This window comes from Corythoichthys intestinalis, chromosome 15 (genome assembly GCF_030265065.1).
Source record: "Corythoichthys intestinalis isolate RoL2023-P3 chromosome 15, ASM3026506v1, whole genome shotgun sequence".
NCBI lineage: Eukaryota > Metazoa > Chordata > Actinopteri > Syngnathiformes > Syngnathidae > Corythoichthys > Corythoichthys intestinalis.
The window spans coordinates 31445749-31467065 of record NC_080409.1 but is presented as its reverse complement, the minus strand read 5'-3'; the positions used below and the strand labels follow the sequence as shown (position 1 = coordinate 31467065).

Here is a 21317-nt window from a genome sequence, read left to right as displayed (position 1 = left end):
CAAAAAAAAAATATATATATATATTTTTTTGTTTTGTTTAATTATTAAATTTATTAGGATATATATATATATATATATATATATATATATATATATATATATATATATATATATATATATATATATATATATATATAAAATATATGTAATATATGTATATATTGAAAAAATATTTTTTTAAATTTGAAATATATATATATATATTTTGTGAAGTGTCACTTTTTTGAAGAGCACAAAGTTTTGAACTCATTTTTTATTTGAAGTAGAAAAAGTTTTGAACGCACTTTTTTTTTTGGAAGTAGAAAAAGTTGAGATTGACTCATTTTGACACAAAAATCCAACTTCGCCGCAACTTCCGATGCAAATTTCTGAGTCTAAAATATTTTTTCACATTCAAAAAATTTTTTTCTATGATTGAAACATTTATTTTTTTTTTGACTTAAGTCATTTTTCTTTAAAAAATTTTTTTGTTTGTTTGAAGAAACGTATTTTTTGATTGAGCTATACACACAAATGTCCTTACCATAATGTGGCCCAAACGCAAAACTACACCACTTCAATCAAAAAAGTTGTTTCAATAGAAAAAAAAATAAAAAATTCAAAGAAAGTTTTTAATGCATTGTTTTATGGTTTCAAATCAATTTTTGCAGTCAATCACATTTTTTTTTTTAAATTGAAGTGACTTTTTCTTTGATTGAAAATATATATTTTGATTGAAGCAACTTTTTTATGATTGAAGCAACTTTTTTTGATTGAATAATAAATACACAAATCTACCTCCATAGGATAGCCCCCAGCCTCTCCCAGCTCAAATGGATTAAACGTCCACTGACCTCAAATTGACAATAAATCGACAATTAATGGGTTAATAAATTTATCGGCAACTACTGTTGATTATAAAAAATTCCAAATCCTCTTTTTGAACCTCTTAATACTTATTACTTATTATATTGGCTATATTTTTAGATGGTTTCTACATTTTTAATAATAAAACAGAGGGGGAAAATTGGGAATTTTCTTTTTTATTTTTAATTCTAATTTTATTTTTACATTTTCAAACAAAAAATATTCTAATTTTAATTCAAAAGCAATACTTTTTATTGATATATATATATATATATATATATATATATATATATATATATATATATATATATATATATATATATATATTTTTTTTTTTTTTTTTTTTTCCCCATAAAACCCTTGAAGGAACAATGGTCACTACAGTGGATTGCTTTTTAAAAGTTAACACATAAGACCTTTTTTAGGGCAAGTAACTATTTTTGATTATTAAAAACAAATATTTGCAATGATTATATTTTGTGTTATTCATATTCTTCATGTGACGTAAAGCACTTGGAATTGCCTTGTGTTGAATTGTGCTATACAAATTTGCCTTGCCTATCAATCATTGTATTTTTTTAAAATTATCAATTCATTTTGGAGTAATTCAATGATAATAAAAGCTAAAATAATTAAATCAGAATCAATAAAAAACAAATACACCGATTACAGCTCCAAGTAACTCTCTAGTTTTTTTTTTCATCGTATTTAACTCATTGTATGCCATTAACGGCAATAGACGTCCACTTCATTTACTCAAAGTTGATTTGGCATCTAGCGCGGTCAATGGCAGCCAATGACTGAAATAAGTGCCCTATAAGCTTTGTAAAAAAGGCATAATTGTGTATGAAAAGGTAAAAAAAAAAAAGTCTGTAAAGCTCTTAAATATGTTTAATATAATTTGAATTAAATACAAAGGGGAAAAGTATTGTCTTCCATTTCCCCCCCAAGTAGTTTAACTAAAGCAGCAAATATTCTTATTCATTTTTAAAATATTTAATCTTAAATCGGAAAGACGAGTCGACTAATCGCATAAATAATCGATGAATAGTTAACTATCAAAACCATCTCCGTCAATGGCAGTTAAAGTGTCCAACATTGGTTAGGATATTAAACAATTTCAGTATTGTTGTCTAAAAGCCTAGCATGAAATTTAGTACAAATCTATCAGCGTACCCCCCAAAAACTGTTCAAGAAGCACAACTGAGTGGGGGAAGGAGGTCATGGTCGTGAAAAAAAAAGATTATTATTTGGAACAGATCCGGTTTTCCTGGTTGCTTTGTGGATTCTGTCAGTTTGGAGAACTTGCTGAGTGAGGTTATGTCTAGTATGTTTACACAGCTTGCAAATATCTTGCAGCATTTATTATCATCCATTGCTATTCAGAACACTGAAAAATTACTAATCACTACCAGCCCTCCCAGTTTTATCATACATTAGGCTCTTGAAGGCCCTGAAGCGTCTTTGACATTCACGTATTTTTTTATGTTCATGAAAATGAGTCCAAGGAAATGTCACATACGAACAAATGACAGAATGTATTTATTATCCTCTACAATATACTTACAGGATATTTTGAGATCTTTAATCTAGAAACATGAAAATATCACGTGCCATTACATTTTTATTTTTAATGGTCTTTCTCTTTGGGTCTTCTTACGTCAACGGCTGATCTTGTAGACGTGATCGCCCACCTGCATCACGCCAGTCTTCTCCACGCTCAGCAGCTGTCCAAACAGCGGTGCCGACTTGTAGATGTGCTTCTCGTGGGGTTTGCACTGGCGGTAACTGTGTGGCCAGGACACACAACCATTGTTAAATCAATCCCATGTATGAAAAATGCTTCAAACGTGAGTAATGTTGACATTTTTTTTGTTTACTTTTTGAAGATATTGCACTGCAAACTGTCTTAAATCCGCATATAGAAAAGCAGGGTTGTCAAAATCTTTGTCACGGGCCATTGTGTCTACCAACTTGGGCCGCCACGACTAACTGACAACTAATCAGTGATCAAATAAATTAATTACTATTACTATTTTAATTGATGAGGTCGACTGAAATGGGATTTTTAAAGGCCGATGCCAATTTAAAAAAAATGTTAACTGATATTTAAGGCCAACATACATTTTTTTTTTTACATTTTTACACTCATGATGCATATATTAGAAGCAACATTTTTAAAAATTAAAAAAAAAAAAAAAAAATCTTCTGGTACTTCCTGTTATAACACTGGCCACTAGGTGGTGCAAAATTGGAATTAACAAAACTCATTACCCGAACAGTGAACAGTTAGCTAAGTGTTTTTCAACCTTTTCTGAGTCACGGCACATTTTTACATAGGAAAAAATGTCGTGGCACACCACAAACCAAAAATGTTCCAAAATTACTTCCTGTACAGTATATTTAATTATCCAATAATTTCTCAATATTTATTCGAACTCAGTGTGACTTTAGATCAGAAGTCCCCAAACTTTTTCCTGTGAGGCCACATAACTTTTCCCATCTCTGATGAGGGGCCGGGGTCAGTTTTTAACAGAAAAAGTGTGACGATTGCAGGAGTGCCTAAATGTAAAAATTTATTGTTTTTCAGAAAGCCACAATCAAATAACCCATGCTGGAATCTTCTTATAATTTGGGCTATCAAAATTATCGCGTTAACGGGCAGTAATTCATTTTTTAAAAATTAATCACGTTAAAATATTTTACGCATTTAACGCACATGCTTCGCTCAAACAGATTAAAATGACAGCACAGTGTCGTGTCCATTTGTTACTTGTGTTTTTTGTTGTTTTGTCGCCCTCTGCTGGCGCTTGGATGCAACTGATTTTATGGGTTTCACCACTATGAGCATTGTGTAATTATTGACATCAACAATGGCGAGCTACTAGTTTATTTTTTGTTTGAAAATGTTACAAACTTTATTAAAACGAAAACACTAAGAGGGGTTTTAATATAAAATTTCTATAACTTGTACTAACATTTATCTTTTAAGAACTACAAGTCTTTCTATCCATGGATCGCTTTAACAGAATGTTAATAATGTTAATGCCATCCTGTTGATTTATTGTTATAATAAACAAATACAGTACTTATGTACAGTATGTTGAATGTATATATCCATCTTTTGTCTTATCTTTCCATTCCAACAATAATTTACGGAAAAATATGGCATATTTTATAGATGGTTTGAATTGCGATTAATTACGATGAATTCATTTTTAAGCTGTAATTAACTTGATTAAAATTTTTAATCGTCTGACAGCCCTAGTTTTTTTAAAATACACATTACTGACATAAAAAATGTTTTACTTTTTTTTCATGAACTTTAAAAATATATAAAGTTTTTATTTATTTACATTTATTCTAAACTATAAAAAACATTGAATATGTATAAAATGTTAATGGGACAATACAGATTATTTAGAGTTAAAATACATTTCCACCCCATGCATGCTCAACCAATACCCTGATGAGTACACCGTGCCCTGACGTTTTAACTGAGATGCGCCAAAAAGCCCTTTTCTTATCTTCAATAGACCCTACTCACATGACGTCACAACCACGCCTCCGCGCCATATTGTCCGTCTACTCGTCGTTTTGACGCATTACCGCTACGTAAATTCCTCCTATTATGGCGTGTTTTTCTGCTCGTTAACATTAATAATCAAAATGGTGAAGGCGTGTGTGGCGGTTGGTTGCAATAACAGAGAAGATGGACGGAGAGACTTGAAGTTCTTCCGTATTCCGAGAGCCCCGGGGAGGAGAGCGAGATGGACTGCTGCAATTCGACGAGAAAACTGGGCTCCAAACGATTACCACGGATTATGTAGTAGTCATTTTATATCTGGTAAAATGCATTTTATATGTATTTAGAGGGTTTTGGGCTGACAACCACAATTAAGATCATTGCGAGGCTAATCGCCGACAACATACAGTTTCAAATTCAAGATGCTTATTTCTTCCACCATCATTACATTTTGAATAATATTTAGCTGTTACCAAGTGAAAGAAGCTGGCGTCGTCTACGGATCATCAGTTAAACAGGCGTGTCCAAACCTTTTGCAAAGGGGGCCAGATTTGGTGTGGTAAAAATGCGGGGGGCTACCTTGGCTGATTTACATAGAACAATATATTTAAACATATGTTAGCAAGCCCTTCTGTGTGTCACATTTGCTTTATTATTTTTTTTAATTCATAATTTCAACAGTCTCGTCTTTGTGGCGTTCTCTTTCGACACTCGGGCTCTTGCGAAATACTGCTGCTGTAGCTTCAAGTTGCTATAATTTCTCACTGCTTATCTTACCTGTAATGTTGTACATGTCAGCGTGTCTTGTTCTTATCGCGTCACATCGAACTCTTTGAAAACAGCGACTGTCTCTTTGCAAATGAGGCAGACACAGTTGTTGCGTGTTTTATTGAAGAAATAGTCCAATATCCACCTATCCTTGAAGCGTCGGCCATCGCAGTCAACTTTTTTTGGGGGGGGGATTGTCGCCATTTTAGAAATCACACAGGGTAATGTTGCTTAGAGTACTGCTCTTAATGTTTTTCAAAGTTTCGTGAGAATAGGCCGAGTTTCTGTGGAAAAGATAGTTGTAGATATCAGGGTAGCAGATGTCAGGCAGAGAGGGCGAAGACAGCGGGTCGAAAAATATCGATTTAGGCATCATATATGGATCTGGCGAATGGATAGACTGAAGCTTTTCCACATAACGCCTTTTATGCAACGCATCCAATGAGTTTACAGCGTCGGAAAGCACTGGGGCTTCCATGAATTGCTCTATAAACTGAACGACTAATTGAAACCATTGAGAATAGGGCTAAACAGAGACTGACAATATGGCGGCCGGATACAGCGACACGTCATTCTGTGACGTCAGTGAGTAGGGTCTATAGAAAGACTTCGGGTACAACTCGACACATGGATGTGTGCCTAGTCTACGCTTGGCAAAAACACTTTTCCAACCCACTTAAGTCTTGCGACTAACTGTTTATACTTTTCTGTTCCTGATTTGATGGGCCAAACACCCGTTGCTTTATGTTCGTGCTCGTAAAAGGATGCGCGCAATACACAAGCTGCAGTTACGCTTTAGGTCGGTAAAAAAATGACAAGTTCTGTATAATCCCTTTAATGAAAAATAGAAAAAATGAAGTCAACGCCAATTGTGATAGGTCTACTAATGATATTTAACAATTAAATAAAAGCTATTGGCAGCCATTGACGACTGCTGTACAACAAGTGCTTACCTCTTAAGTGTTTCAAGAGGCTCTTTTCTGTTGATGATTCCAGTTTCAGGATCCACCGTGGTGAAAATGCACCTGAGAAAAAGACAAAGTTTGTAGATTAGCTTCCAAAAAGACTGTAAGCCATTTAAAAAAAATATTTTTAAACAGTTCCAATTTTGTGACATTTCTCTTACGTCAGAAGTTCACTTCAATTATACATTGAACGGTCCTAATATTTCAATAGACATTAGTCAAACATGTTTTTTGAGAAATACTAGTATTTCTAACAAGGTTGTCAGAAGTTCAGCCTAGATTTCTCTACTTTAAAAGTCGATTGTCAGCCCGTGAAAATTATTTTGATTCCATGTTTTCAACAGATGTCCCACCCTCCAACTATTAGCCAATTACATGATCAGTTCTGTGTTAGGTTGCCAGAGTTAAGCAATCTGTAGGCTAGGTAAACTAAAGTTGCTACAAACAGTCTGATTAACAATGTAGTCTACCTCTAAAGGAATAAAAAACTAGTTACGAATCATGTCATGACAGTTGAGTCATGACAATGTCAGATATAAGACAAGGATATGCATTAAAGATCAATGGAGACAGCTGAAAACAAAAAAAAAATCGACAACAGTCGCCAAATTTGCACAATCTCTCCTCGATTTGGTGATGTACTTTTGAGTACATCAACAAAGTTGGCATGCTTGTGCTACATTGTTTAGCATGTGGGTCATTTTGGCTTGAAATGTGGAGTTTCAGTTTATACACAAAACAAAGAGGGAAACACTATTTAGTCTCAACACAATACAAAATGGAAATTAGTTTGTCCCTTTGTTTAACCCTTTACGCAACAGAGAATTTAGCACAAACATATGGGCGACGCATCAACAGACACTTTGAGCAAACTAACATTACGAGTTACCTCCCGCATGACATCACCCGCCGCAGACGTACGCTGCCAATCTGGATCTCGTCCCAAGAATCCTACGCGCGCACAGAAAAAAAAGCATCTTGCCGGTTGAGTCGTTAGTATAATTAGTCCTCTGCCTCCGTAGCACAGAATGACTTTTTCCCTATTCTGGACAGAAGGAGGTTCGTCATACTTCGGCAAACGCCTCGCAGTCGTCTATGACGATGTTGGGCCGGAAGCGCTCCACTGTGACGTCCTTGTCCAGCTTGCCGCTCAGGTCCTTGACGGACGCCTCGGACAGAAGCATGACCGGACCGCAGTCGGGGTACACCACTTCCTGGAAAGCACAGACAAAAAGACATGGAAAAGGGTTCCATGAAGACATTGGCAAAATATATAATGTCCATATTCTAAATTGTCAAACACATTCCCAAGAATCTATTCATTAGACTTACAAAACCACACTTTACGCCTAGTTTAAAAAGTGTGTATTGGGATTACAGTCCTGCGAAATTACCTTTTTTTGAGAGTAAAGGGGTTCAGCTTCTACAAATCTCCTGGCCCTCATTTGGGGTTCAAAGTGCACTAGGCGAAAGGTCTTGTCCGCCTGGAGGTAGCGGACTAACCAGCAGGATGCTTGGTCGCCACAGTCTCGCCCCTGAATGTCAGCACTGAACACTCTGCATGACAAAAAGAAACATTGACGTAGGCCTGTCGCGATTTTGGTGTACACAAATTTTAGTGTGCGATAATTTATCTCATAAATTATGCGATATTATTGCCCCCCCCCACATTTTTTTAAACCAATTTACAATGACACAGTGAGATTTAGAGGCGTGCGAAATTTCCGATTCTTAGATTATTCGCGATTTGGCCGTGGAAGATTCGAGAACGATTCACAAATATCCAAATTCCGATTATTGAATTATACCAGGTAAAGCGGAAGTAAAACAGTCAGCGCGGTCTTTGGGACGGAATGAGGAACGGACCGAGAGTAAATATCATGTTCAACTCATGCCGCTAGATAAAAAAAAAAATCATACCTGACTGCGGCTGACAGCCGCTACAAAGAACGCCCAGTTGCTAGTTGCTACAAACATACGGCTACAGTAGATATCATATATATGTAGAACTAGATGCAAAACGACAGACGACGTCGGTGTTAGAACATGTATTATTGAACAGAGATGCGAAATGACAGACTTTCCGGCGTAAGTAAACAGCCGCCATCTTAAAGCAGTAGACCTCTTTAGAAGGCTCTGTTGTAGCGAACCTAATTAACTTTAATCTAAAATACTCCTAAATCAGCAGAATCTTGTTTTGAATCTATCTTTAAATGATGAAATGGTGTTAAAACTTTGACAAAAGTAGAAAGAAGGGAAATTATGGAATAATGGGAGCAATTTTAACAACTGTAACAGTTGATTCACAACAATTTAATTGAATGTAGTTTAAAGCTGCTGGTACAGAATGGGGACTGGAGTTTTTTATTTACTGTTACTTTTGTATATTTGTTTACTGTTATATGTTAACTTGATACTGAAATAGTAGTTTGGTTTAGCCTGAGAGGATTTTTGAACAATTTTGGAAGTAATGTACAAAACATAAAAAAAAAAATTAAAAAAAAAGGGGAGGGGGGTGCATCAATAATCGTTTTATAATCGAATCGGAGCCACTGAATCGTAATCGTAATCGAATCGTTAGGAGCTCAAAGATTCCCAGCTCTAGTGAGAATACAGTATATACCGTATTGGCCCGAATATACGACGGCCCTGATTATAAGACGACCCCATCTTTTTCAAGACTCAAGTTTGAAAAAAAGACTTTTTGAACACCAAATTAATTTTTATGCAGAAAAAAATTACAGTACATCCAAAACAAATGATTAGAACAATATATTTGAGAGAAAAAGCATGTTTTTTTGCCTCATTCAAATCTTAATATCTGAACATTTAAATATGTAAACTAAAGTGCAATCGCATTTGTAAATGAATGGCTTCTGGTTATTGAAATGTAAATAAACCAATCTATTGTGATAAAACAACAAAATTGCAATAACTGCATTAGCCATCAAAGTGAAGTCTAACTGTTACTATAGACTTGAAACAAATCTGAATAACGGAAAACATTGCAATAAAATAATGCAAACTGGTTAAACTTCAGAGTAGCTGAGCTCTGCCATGATAGAACATCGCTTCAATGATATCTGGTGCCAGCTAGCGTCGTGAATGGGGAGAGTAGCTGAGATCTGTCATGACAACATCGCTTCAGTGATATCAGGCACAATCTAGTGTCGTGAATGGATATAATGTCTTGACCTCGAATAAAGGACGACGCCCTCTTTTTCAATCTTATGCAAAAAACACCGTCTTATATTCGGGACAATACGGTATTAATAAATCAAGTACACCCATTTGAACAGGATAAATGTTTACTCTTAAATTCAAAAATACTTTTTAAGCAATCACAACTAAAAACAATAGAGTGTATAGACCATGCCTCTTTTAGGAAAATACAACTATATTAAATAAATAAATAAATAATAAAATAAGAATAAATAAAATGTCTTTTTCAAGAAATAAAATTGCACTCAATGAAAAGCATTTAGGCAAATGAAAACTTTTCCCCCTCATAGCTTCTGCTATGGCGTTCCATGTGTAATATTCTGATTGTATGTTTTCCGAGGCACCCTGAAGCGCACGCAACGGTGATGTTGTTTTGTTCATGTGACGCGGCAGTGAGAGAGACACAGGGCCCAAATACATCGCACCGATCTTCGTTCGTCCAAAACAGGCAAAACATACCGGCTGTGCACGCCTGCGGTCCGCCAACTCCGTCGTGTTGTAATGTGGCATTCAAAACAACGACAAACACACGGAGTCTGTACTCATCAGAGAAGCAGAGAGAGAGAGGTGGACTTGATTTGTTTGAACATTTTTCCCCGATTTTTAAAATTTTGCTTTTACCATGAGTTTGCGACACTATTTAATTACTGTTTTAAATTACATGACTTGCATAAAAAAACTCCCCGTCCATCCTCATAGCTTCTGCTATTCCATGTTTAATATTCTGATTTATGTTTTCCGAGGCACCCTGAAGTCCACACTACAGTTATGTTGTTTTGTTCATGTGATGCAAGAGTGAGAAAGAGACAGTCTACCGAGAGCCACAGGTTGAAGAGGTGTTAGCGCCGTGTGTTAATAAAAACAAAGTTGTGATATCAAACATCTTGTGTTTGATATCATTGCCAGAAAAACACACATAATAGGACATCTTGCAGCTTCCTTTTTAATGCTGTCCTTATAGTAATGATCTGCTGCATCGTAGATCACTTTGTGACTTTCCACCTCCATGATGAAACGTTCTTCGTCCATGTTCGCTGGTGTTTAAACCTTGAGTAAGACACTGGGCTGGAATCCAGGCCTGAATCCGCCCATTTTGACGAATGCGTCTCCGGCAAAAACAGAAAATAGCCAAAACCATTCGGCGGGCCGGCGCACCGGAGATGGTCCGCAGTCAATCCGGAGCACTGACGCGGCCGGTATAAGTTGCACAATAGGATATAACGGGAACGGATTGGCTCCGGTGCTATTTTTTTGCCGGACCCGGACCGAACCGGGAACGAAGATGCATTTTGCGTCGTTGGCAACAAGGAATCCGAACTTTAAACAGTACGTCTGCCGCACGTGCGCGCACGTGCACGTCCACGCGAGGCGATAAATCGCAGCAGGAAAATTACCGCCTTCGTTTTCATTTACCGTGCGATAAATGGAATTATTGCATATTGCGACAGGCCTACATTGACGTTGAAAGACAAAAGAGGATATTGTTCAAACTGTTAACTACCAACCTGCAGTCCATAACAGCATTATTGGGCTGCTCAATGGGGAAACGCAGCTCAGCCATGTCGGGCCCGTTCAGGCACACCTGACCACCCTCGCACGTCAACGACACCAAAACCAGACGTGGCTCTTGCCGCCCTGTCACCATGTGGCCATCTTCCGTCACCACCATCCAGTGGCTGCAAGCACAATGCTGCGAATGTTCTTGGATAGTTATGAAAAAACATTAGTGTCATCAATTAACTGGATGTGAACAAAATAGTTCAAAGGAAACCGTCAAGTCAAGGAACCACCTAGTTTATAGGGTCTTAATATTTTTTTTTCATCTCTACCATCCAGAAGTAATGATCGCAAAATATTGCTAAGCGATACAGAAAAAAAAATATCAGGATATGGGCCATTTTACATCACCATAACGATATGCCATGGAAAAAAAAAAACCTTGAAAAAGACAAAATTCAATTAGTAGTGTTTTTTTCTTTCCTAAAGTAGCAGTAGTTGCTGTGTGTTCACTACTTAAAGTGATTTAATTTTCATGAACTCATTCATAGTGTTCACAGAGTATATGTTGTGGCAGTAAGTGAGAAGGAAATATATACTAGTATATACAGCGGGGCAAATAAGTATTTCGTCAACCACCAATTGTGCAAGTTCTCTTACTTGAAAACATTAGAGAGGCCTGTAATTGTCAACATGGGTAAACCTCAACCATGAGAAACAGAATGTGGAAAAAACAAAAACAGAAAATCACATTGTTTGATTTTTAAAGAATTTATTTCCAAATTAGAGTGGAAAATAAGTATTTGTTCACCTGAAAACAAGCATGATTTCTGGCTGTCAAAGAGGTCTCAGGCTTTCCCCTACATATTAAATATTGTGGCGCACCTCCACACTAAAATAAAAGCCGCCACACCGTGCAAAAAGATGTTTTTTTGTTTTTTTTTTAAAGGCCGTTTCAAACTAGCGGCAGCCTAGTGTGAAGGGTTCTGGGGCAACCTATTTATTGTGTATTATAACGTCCGAAACTATACAAGGCCCCCTTAAGAGACGATCGGACGGGGAGCTGTGACGTAGAGGGAAGCGAGAAGGCGATAGCGGTCGCATGTCGCGGAAGCAAAAGAATGTTATTCTTTTGCTTTATTCATGTTGCCACAATAAAGTGGGTAAGCCAATACAGACTCCTCTCCTTCTTCCCCCCATCCGGGGCATTACAGTATTTTTTGATCAGACTTTTCAGCCAAAGTGAGCGTTGGACGGCCTTCTTGGACGGAACGGCAAGTTTGAATGAATTTGCGCCGAGCGCCAACAACGCATTCAATAGCAAAGGGGCAGGGCTGTTACAGCGATCGGATATACGCAATCATGGCTGACGAAACCTTGATAAATGCGCTTTTTTCCCCCCAAGTTTCGCGCGCTCTGGGACACTCGAAAAATGTATCTCATACCTCTCCTTGCTAAGCTAAATGGTACCTCGATGTGCGTTTGTGTGGAAATGTAGTTCATGAACAACAACAAAAAAACTATTCACCTTCTCACCAAAACCAATAAAACTCTTTACAAGGCAATTACAATTTCCCCCTACACCTTGAAATGGGTCCATTACAAGGGCGTAGGTTTGGTCTCAATATTGGTGGGAACAATATAACAGCATAACCTGCATGTACAGACTGAATCGGCAATAGGCAAAACGCTTGGTGTAAAGAAATCAACTGTGGGAGCAATTATTAGAAAATGCAAGACATACAAGACCACTGATAATCTCCCTCGATCTGGGGCTCCATGCAAGATCTCACCCTGTGGCGTCAAAATGATAACAAGGACGGTGAGTAAAAATCCCAGAACCACACGGGGGGACCCAGTGAATGACCTACAGAGAGCTGGGAACACAGTAACAAAGGCTACTATCAGTAACACAATGCGCCGCCAAGGACTCAAATCCTGCACTGCCAGACGTGTCCCCCTGCTGAAGAAAGTACACGTCCAGGCCCGTCTGCGGTTCGCTAGAGAGCATTTGGATGATCCAGAAGAGGACTGGGAGAATGTGTTATGGTCAGATGAAACCAAAATAGAACTTTTTGGTAGAAACACAGGTTCTCGTGTTTGGAGGAGAAAGAATACTGAATTGCATCCGAAGAACAACGTTCCCACTGTGAAGCATGGGGGTGGAAACATCATGCTTTGGGGCTGTTTTTCTGCAAAGGGACCAGGACGACTGATCTGTGTAAAGGAAAGAATGAATGCGGCCATGTATCGAGAGATTCATTCATTCATTTTCCATGCCGCTTTTCCTCACGAGGGTCGTGGAGGTGCTGGAGCCTATCCCAGCTAACTACGGGCAGTAGGCAGGGGACACCCTGAACTGGTTGCCAGCCAATCGCAGGGCACAAGGAGACATACAACCATTCACGCACACACTCATACCTACGGACAATTTAGAGTGTTCAATCAACCTACCATGCATGTTTTTGGGATGTGGGAGGAAACCGGAGTTCCCGGAGGAAACCCACGCAGGCACGGGGAGAACATGCAAACTCCACACAGGAAGGCCGAAGCCCGGGATTGAACCCTTGATCTCAGAACTGTGAGGCAGACGTGCTAACCACTCAGCCACCGTGCCGCCAGAGAGAGAGAGATTTTGAGTGAAAATCTCCTTCCGTCAGCAAGGGCATTGAAGATGACATGTGGCTGGGTCTTTCAGCATGACAATGATCCCAAACACACAGCCAGGTCAACAAAGGAGTGGCTTCGTAAGAAGCATTTCAAGGTCGGGGAGTGGCCTAGCCAGTGTCCAGATCTCAACCCCATATAAAATCTGTAGAGGGAGTTGAAAGTCTGTGTTGCCCAACGACAGCCTCAAACATCACTGCTCGAGAGGAGATCTCCATGGAGGAATGGGCCAAAATACCAGCAACAGTGTGTGAAAAGCTTGTGAAGAGTTTCAGATAACGTTGGCCTCTTATATTGCCAACAAAGGGTACATAACAAAGTATTGAGATGAACTTTTGGTATTGACCAAATACTTAATTTCCACCATGATCTGCAAATACATTCTTTAAAAATCAAACAATGTGATTTTCTGTTTTTTTCCACATTCTGTCTCTCATGGTTGAGGTTTACCCATGTTGACAATTACAGGCCTCTCTAATATTTTCAAGTGGGAGAACTTGCACAATTAGTGGTTGACTAAATACTTATTTGCCCCACTGTATATACATCTACAATGTTCCAACAGCTTTGATGATATTTTTAAAGTGCCTGTGACAAAGCTTGTTTATTTCATATTATACATGGTATTTTATGCTCCTGAATGAAATGGACCATTTGGGTGTGTGCAGAAGCGATCAATATATTAATTCAATTTTTTGAATCCCTCGCTACGACAAAGAGACTTCCGGCCATGGTCTCAGACTGAGGAAGAATGCGGATGTTACATTAAGTAGACATCATCTTCACTATACAGCCATACTTGTATGAAAAAGGACTGCGGACGAACGATTTTGCGGATTAATTCGTTTATTTTGCGCGTCACGCCAGCCCAATGTGCTGCAGGCTTTTGTTGCTACACCAGGGAGAGTGGTGTGACCTTTTCTGAGTTTCAAAAAGATCCTGTTCACCACGAAGAATGGGCAAAACAAGTATGACAATGGAGCGAACATTGGACGGACCAGGAAGTGAGTAAGCTACGCGTTTTATATTCCGTTAAATACTGGGATCATGGCACACGTTTTAATAACGTGCTCCTACCGATGTCAGGACACTCCGAAATGACTTTAATCCAGAACCTCGTTAGAGTTGTTGTCTCAAATGTTCGTTTAAGGTCGCCGTAATTTGCGATCTCTACAAACTGATGTTCCTGTTACACAGACATGCTCGAATCACTCGATTTATTCACATACGGCTCACGAATCCACTCCTTCGCAGTTCGTGGGTCTTTAGTGATTGGGAAGTAGCATAGATTTTGTTTTCTTCGAGGTTGTAGGCTCATCTTCTGGCCCGTCAGGTTCCCTTTTCCCTGTAAAAAATATGTCCAAAGACGTCTGTTTTTCAGTCATTCTAGTGTGGGGGCTAATTATTTCCGGAACAAATGTGATGTGCCCGCCTTACGTCATACGTTATTATCGAGGCCAAGTGCAAATAGATATACAAAACAAGATGTACTGCTAACAGTTCAATCAACGCATTTCTATGACGACCTCCTATCCTGTAGTTGTATATCTAGAGTAGACAGGGATATTGGTGTGTTACGCGGCACAGGCCAAAGTCAATTGGCCAGAATGCAGTCATTAATATATTATTTATTATTTTTGCACGGCCCGGGACCAAATGCGAAACAGACCGGTACCGGTCCGCGGCCCGGACGTTGGGGACCCCTGGTCTAATAGACGTCTAATAGACATCCAATCCATTTGAACTGGGAGGCTCGGCAGTTAATGGACTGGACGTCTATCATAGTCAATGGCACTAACACATCACCATTAAGGGCCAACTTTTTATTTATGCACCACATGTCTTGTGTGAGGATTCATCACACCTATGGTTTGCTTGTAAAGGCATCTAGTGGCCGTTAAAAAATGACAATGGTAGGAATTCATGACAATACATATTTTACTATCATTTTGACGATGTATATATCATCATTTTGCCCATTATAATATGCAACTTTTTGTGGTTTCCAAACGCGTAAAGTCCAACCCACCCATGCGTCCAGTCCAGTAGCGCCACCAGGGGGTGGCCACCTATAGACCCTACCCACCGACGTCACAAAATCACGTGATCGCTGTATTGTTCCGCCTCATTGTCCGTCATTTTGTGTCTGTATTATCAATGGTCTCAATTGATCGAGCAATTTATAATGCATTTCATGGAAGACCCGGTGCTTTCGGATGCCGTAAACTCACTGGATGCGTTGCATAAAAGGCGTTATGTGGAAAAGCTTCAGTTTATCCATTCGCCAGATCCATATTTGATGCCTAAATCGATGTTTTTCGACCCGCTGTCTTCGCCGTCTTTGCCTGACATCTGCTAGCTATCCTGATATTTACAACTATCTTGTCCACACAAAATCAGCCTATTCTCACGAAAGTTTGAAAAACTTTAAGAGCTTGGAGGCTTATAAATACTTCGTTGCTGGTTGGGTGAAACAGGTCCTCGTCCACGAAAATTCGGCAGGAATCTATCTTGTGCTCGGAAAGGTGAGTTACGAAATTTTCAATTCAAAATCTTTTGTTCTTGCTAACATCCACTGTCAAGTCTAATGTATTTCATGTCATTTGTCAATGGAGCTAGGGCTTTTAATGTTTATATGATTTAGCGATAGCACTCTCACTACATACATATGTGTATGTTGTCGGCGATTAGCCTAGCAATGATCTTAATTGTGGTTGTCAGTCCAAAACCCTCTAAATATATATTAAATGCATCTTACCAGATATAAAATGACTACTACATAATCTGTGGTAATCGTTTGGAGCCCAGTTTTCTCGTCGAATTGCAGCAGCCCATCTCGCTCTCCTGTCCGGGTCTCTCGGAATCCGGTAGAACTTCAAGTCTCTCCATCTATCTTCTCTGTTATTGCAACCGACCGCCACACACGCCTTCACCATTTTGATTATTAATGTTAACGAGCAGAAAAACACGCCGTGAATAGGAGGAATGTACGTAGCCGTAACAGGTAAACACGATGTGCTGACGGACAATTGGGCGGCACCAGTCAGGAGGGCGGAGTTGTGACGTCACGTGGGTAGGGTCTATAAATTGGTTGGCCACCCCGCTTACCAGTATATCGTTAGATTGTTGTAGCATCAGTTATGCATTTCATCCCAAATGAATGCATTTATTTTGTTTTGTTAAATGTAGGGCTTTCAAATTTATCGCGTTAACGGGCGGTAATTAATTTAAAAAAAAATTGATCTCGTGAAAATATTTATTGCAATTAACGCATTCGCGGTACGACTCATTCACGCATTGCCGTAAACAGCCTACAATGGCGCCGTTTTACTTATATACAGAGATAAGAGGCAGTGTCAAGTGAGTGGATGTCATTTCTCATCTCTTGTCATCTCTCCCACAGCAACTATAAATATTGTGGGAAGCGACGTGGGGAAGAATGACAGGAGTTGATCTTTTTCTTAATACCCTGTAGTGTACCCAACGCAGAGAAGATATATAATTTGCAGCCACCACACACAGTCATGGCTGCACCACTTCCCACAATATACAAAGTCACATTTATCCTTTAAGAATTACAAGTCTTTCTATCCATGGGTCCCTTTCACACAAAAAATGTTAATAATGTTAATGCCATCTTGTGGATTTATTGTTATAATAAACAAATACAGTACTTATGTACAGTATGTTGAATGTATATATCCGCCTTGTCTTATCTTTCCATTCCAACGATAATTTACAGAAAAATATGGCATATTTTAGAGATTAACGATTAATTAGCGATTAATTACAATTAAGTCTTAAGTCTTTCTGATAGTTTTCCCCAGACCTTTTTACCGCAATAATATAATGAAAACCTGAAATTATGGCTTTTAGTTTTGGCCACCCCAAGATTTTAAGTGGCCCCATCTGGCCACCCCTATGAAAAATTTCTGGAGGCGCCACTGGTCCAGTCTCTGGAGAGTGACACAGACTCACCGGTCCTGCATCTCCCCGCACTTGAGGCCCTTCTTGAGGCACTCTGCGAGCGGCACCGACGCCGCCTTGCCGGACTTTAGAGGGTGGATTAGGAGCTGCGATACGACGCCCACACGCACATGAGTCTCCGACTTCCGCCAGTATTTATATCCGACACCTAGAGCTAGCACCGCGGCGGCTGCCGTGCCGACCAGCACATGCGTCAACTTGTTGTTCTGGGATAACGCTTTAACTGCCTCCCAGGTCTCCATTTTGTAAGGTCGCTTGGACTTCAGAACTTCCGCGGGACAACAGAAATGTAACGTTCAAGTGACTGTTGGTTTTATCAGTAAATCCAATGTCGCGTTCTTTGTCAATGCTACGTTCACTGACACAGAGTTTTGCGTAAATAGTACTTTTAAGTGGGAATTTTGAAATTTACACTTGCAGGCGGTATTGGTGACCTTGATATTTCTTCAGGATGTGCTCATTCAGTACTTTCAACGTTAGTTCACTTTCTTTGCTATTACAAAAGCATTTTAATTGAACTTTTAACATCTCCCACAAATTTCAATTTTTTTTTTTAGAAAACTTTTATTACTTTTGCCCCATATTACCGAATATAGAAATTGCCTTTCGTTAGTCTCGAGGATAGTAATTGATATCCCTCCGGCTAAAATGTTAATAATTGCTTACGTTAACAGTTTAAAGCACCTTTGTCATTTGCAGTTAAAGAATCTTGTTTTATCCAGCGAACAAACACAGAATTTCATTTTTCTAATGTGTAACAGAGAGAAAAAAGTCAATAAAAGCTAATATTTCCAAGAAGTGTCTGCTTTAAATGCAGGCAAACAATTTTATTAGTGCTGGTACTTTTTTTGACCAATAAAATGTGGGTATCGGAGCTTGCCCGCCCTTCTTTGTGACATCATTATTGCCAATTAACACATGCACCTGTTCTTGAGTCTATCAATGTGTATGTGCTTGGGTATAACTGAGGTCACAAAACAGCTGCGCTCATAAACTGTAATTTTTCTGTGATCACATGTCTATGAAATTTACCAATTACAAACCTACTATGGTTGTTTCGATCATGTTTTTTTGTTCCCGATCCGATCCCGATCGTTTTAGTTTGAGTATCTGCCGATCCCAATATTTCCCGATCCGATTGCTTTTTTTTGCTCCCGGATTCAATTCCAAACATTCCCGATAATTTTTCCTGATCATATACATTTTGGCAATGCATTAAGAAAAAAATGAATAAAACTCGGACGAATATATACATTCAACATACAGTACATAAGTACTGTATTTGTTTATTATGACAATAAATCCTCAAGATGGCATTTACATTATTAACATTCTTTCTGTGAGAGGGATCCACGGATAGAAAGACTTGAAATTCTTAAAGGATAAATGTGACATTGTATATTGTGACTAAATATTGCCATCTAGTGTATTTGTTGAGCTTTCAGTAAATGATACTGTAGCCATGCCCAAATGCATGATGGGAAGTGCAACCATGACTGTGCTTAGTGCTACCAATTGATATATCTTCTCTGCGTTAGGAAATAAAATAGGATGTTAAGAAAAAGATCAATTACTACCTTGCTTCCCCACATTGCTTCCCACGATATTTCTAATCGTAGGGAGAGGGATTGTAAGGCTTTAGCCATATAAAACAAGGCTCCAAAGGCTGCCAAAATTCACTCTACTCAGTTCACGCTGCCTTTTAGCTCTCTGTATAGGTAAAATGGCGCCATTACAGATTGAGCGCAACAATGCGTGAGTGGGTCATGCAGCGCATTCATTAATTGCGTTAAATATTTTAACGTGATACATTTTTTAAAAAATTAATTACCGCCGTTATCGGGATAAATTTGATAACTCTACCTTAAGCCTAAACTAAAGACTCTGGATAAGTGTAACATATTATGTCTGTAACGTTAAATACAATTAGAAAACGATGTAATTAAAAAATATATATATATTAAAAAAAGGCATGTCCGATATTTTTTTGCCGATTTCGATACTTTGAAAATGACGTGACCGATCGATTGGAACATCTCTACTAAATACTTTGAGCAACCTTCTTTCACATAAAGGTCGTAGATAGCGAGATAGCGTAAAGCGCTTTGAGCACCTTGAAAGGTGGAAAAGCGCTATATAAGTATAACACCATTTACCATCTATTCAGTGTTGGCTTACCGTAATTTTCGGACTATAAACTGCTACTTTTTTCCTTAATTTTGAATCCTGCGGCCTGTAGTCCAGTGCACCTTATTTGTTGATTTATTTGGGTTAATAGCAGGGGTGAAAGTGGGCCGGAACGCGCCTGATCGGCGTTCTGCCATGAAATATGATGGCGGAACGCCGTTCCGGCATACGGTGCTTTGATCCCGAAAATATGACGGCAACTGTCAAAACCCCATGTTTTAAAAAAAAAAAAAAACTGCCACGCTGCCACACACGCATCTCCAATAAGAACCATCTACGTCAGATTTACATACACAAGTGTTAAAAACAAGCCTAATAAAGAGCTTGTTTAGCATCATCCGTTTCCACTGATTTATTATTCATTTATTCTATATAGTTCTTCCCAGCGTCTCTCCCTATCTGACAAGTCGCGTCGCCCTGCACAAGGGGGTCGCGTTAACCGAATATTTTCCGTCGTTGACCGATTTTTTAAAACGGTGACGAAAAAAACTGAAGTCCATCCGTCATTTTGACAGGTTGCAATGCACACCCCAGACCACAGGGTGGCGAGTGAGCATATTAATTAGCTATTGTCTCTCTTGATGCATGACGTCGTTGGCCTTACTCTGAAAAATGTCAAGGCAACTGAGTGTCCGAAGTTTCTTCAAAAAGCCCCCAAACGACGATGGTGTTGACAAAAGAGGTGAAAAAAGAGGGACTGCACAAGCGGGGACGCAATTCAAGTCCATGCGCACCAGGAGGAAAGTGTGAGACTACGTTCAGGCCACAGCAGGTGAACTGTTAATTTCATTGTTCCATAATATGCAGCCTACCTGCTGGGGCCACAGTCAGCTGTTTTTGTCACTGCGGAGAAAAAGTTACATATTCATCTGCTTCATGTGTGATGGCACGGTGTGGATTCTCTGTTAAGCTTGTTCGGACAGAATATTAATTTAAAATGAATGAAAACTAAACACTATTGAATATGTTGAAGCGGTATGCAATGTTAAGAGTCTTGTTAGCTCGAATTGCTGTGTCCAGCCGATGTAGCTCTGCTGCTCTCTGTGAACTCTCTCTTCAAGCCGGAACGCGCGCGGCTCTTAAGTGTCTCTGTCACGTGACTGTGTCGTAGCCGGTAACGCGCTCGGCCAAATGGACACACAAGTACGGAAGGTGAATTATGCCAAACAAAGGGTCACCACAATGTCATTATCATCATTTAAAAAAATTTAAGTGACGGGTAAAAATAGATTATGACCGGATTTTTATGACCCTGTCAGTCAAAATGACAGACAACGAAAAAGTCTAGCGCAACCTCTGCCCTGCACACACAGTGATGAGTGCACATGCACTGCAGTGCACGCAGAAAAGAAAAAATGGACTCTGCTGTCCGTTCAATTGGCTGACATACTGACATGTGATCAGCAAGGCTAGTTAGCTGTGATTGGTTTAAATCAGGGGTTCCCAAACTTTTTCCTGTGAGGGCCACATAACTTTTCCCTTCTCTGATGAGGGGCCGAGGTCAGTTTGTAACAGAAAAGGTGTGACGATTGCAGGAGTGCCTAAATGTAAAAATGTATTGTTTTTCAGAAAGCCACAATTATATAACCCTTTCTGGATTCTTCACGGAATAAAAGTAAATAAAAATAATTATAATAATAATAATATAATAT

At 38.9% G+C, this 21317-nt stretch overlaps 1 protein-coding gene across 1 annotated transcript; it reads right to left on the bottom strand.

Moving 5' to 3' along the window:
- Positions 1-2375: 2375 nt before the first annotated feature.
- Positions 2376-17770, bottom strand: marc1 (mitochondrial amidoxime reducing component 1). The gene is made up of 7 exons (XM_057858596.1): positions 17470-17770; positions 10833-11003; positions 7500-7662; positions 7176-7319; positions 6995-7056; positions 6094-6165; positions 2376-2634 (listed from the first exon to the last, which is right to left on the bottom strand). The coding sequence occupies exons 1-7, from the start codon at positions 17718-17720 to the stop codon at positions 2508-2510; spliced, it is 990 nt and encodes a 329-aa protein (XP_057714579.1). The 5' UTR covers positions 17721-17770; the 3' UTR covers positions 2376-2507.
- Positions 17771-21317: the final 3547 nt, after the last annotated feature.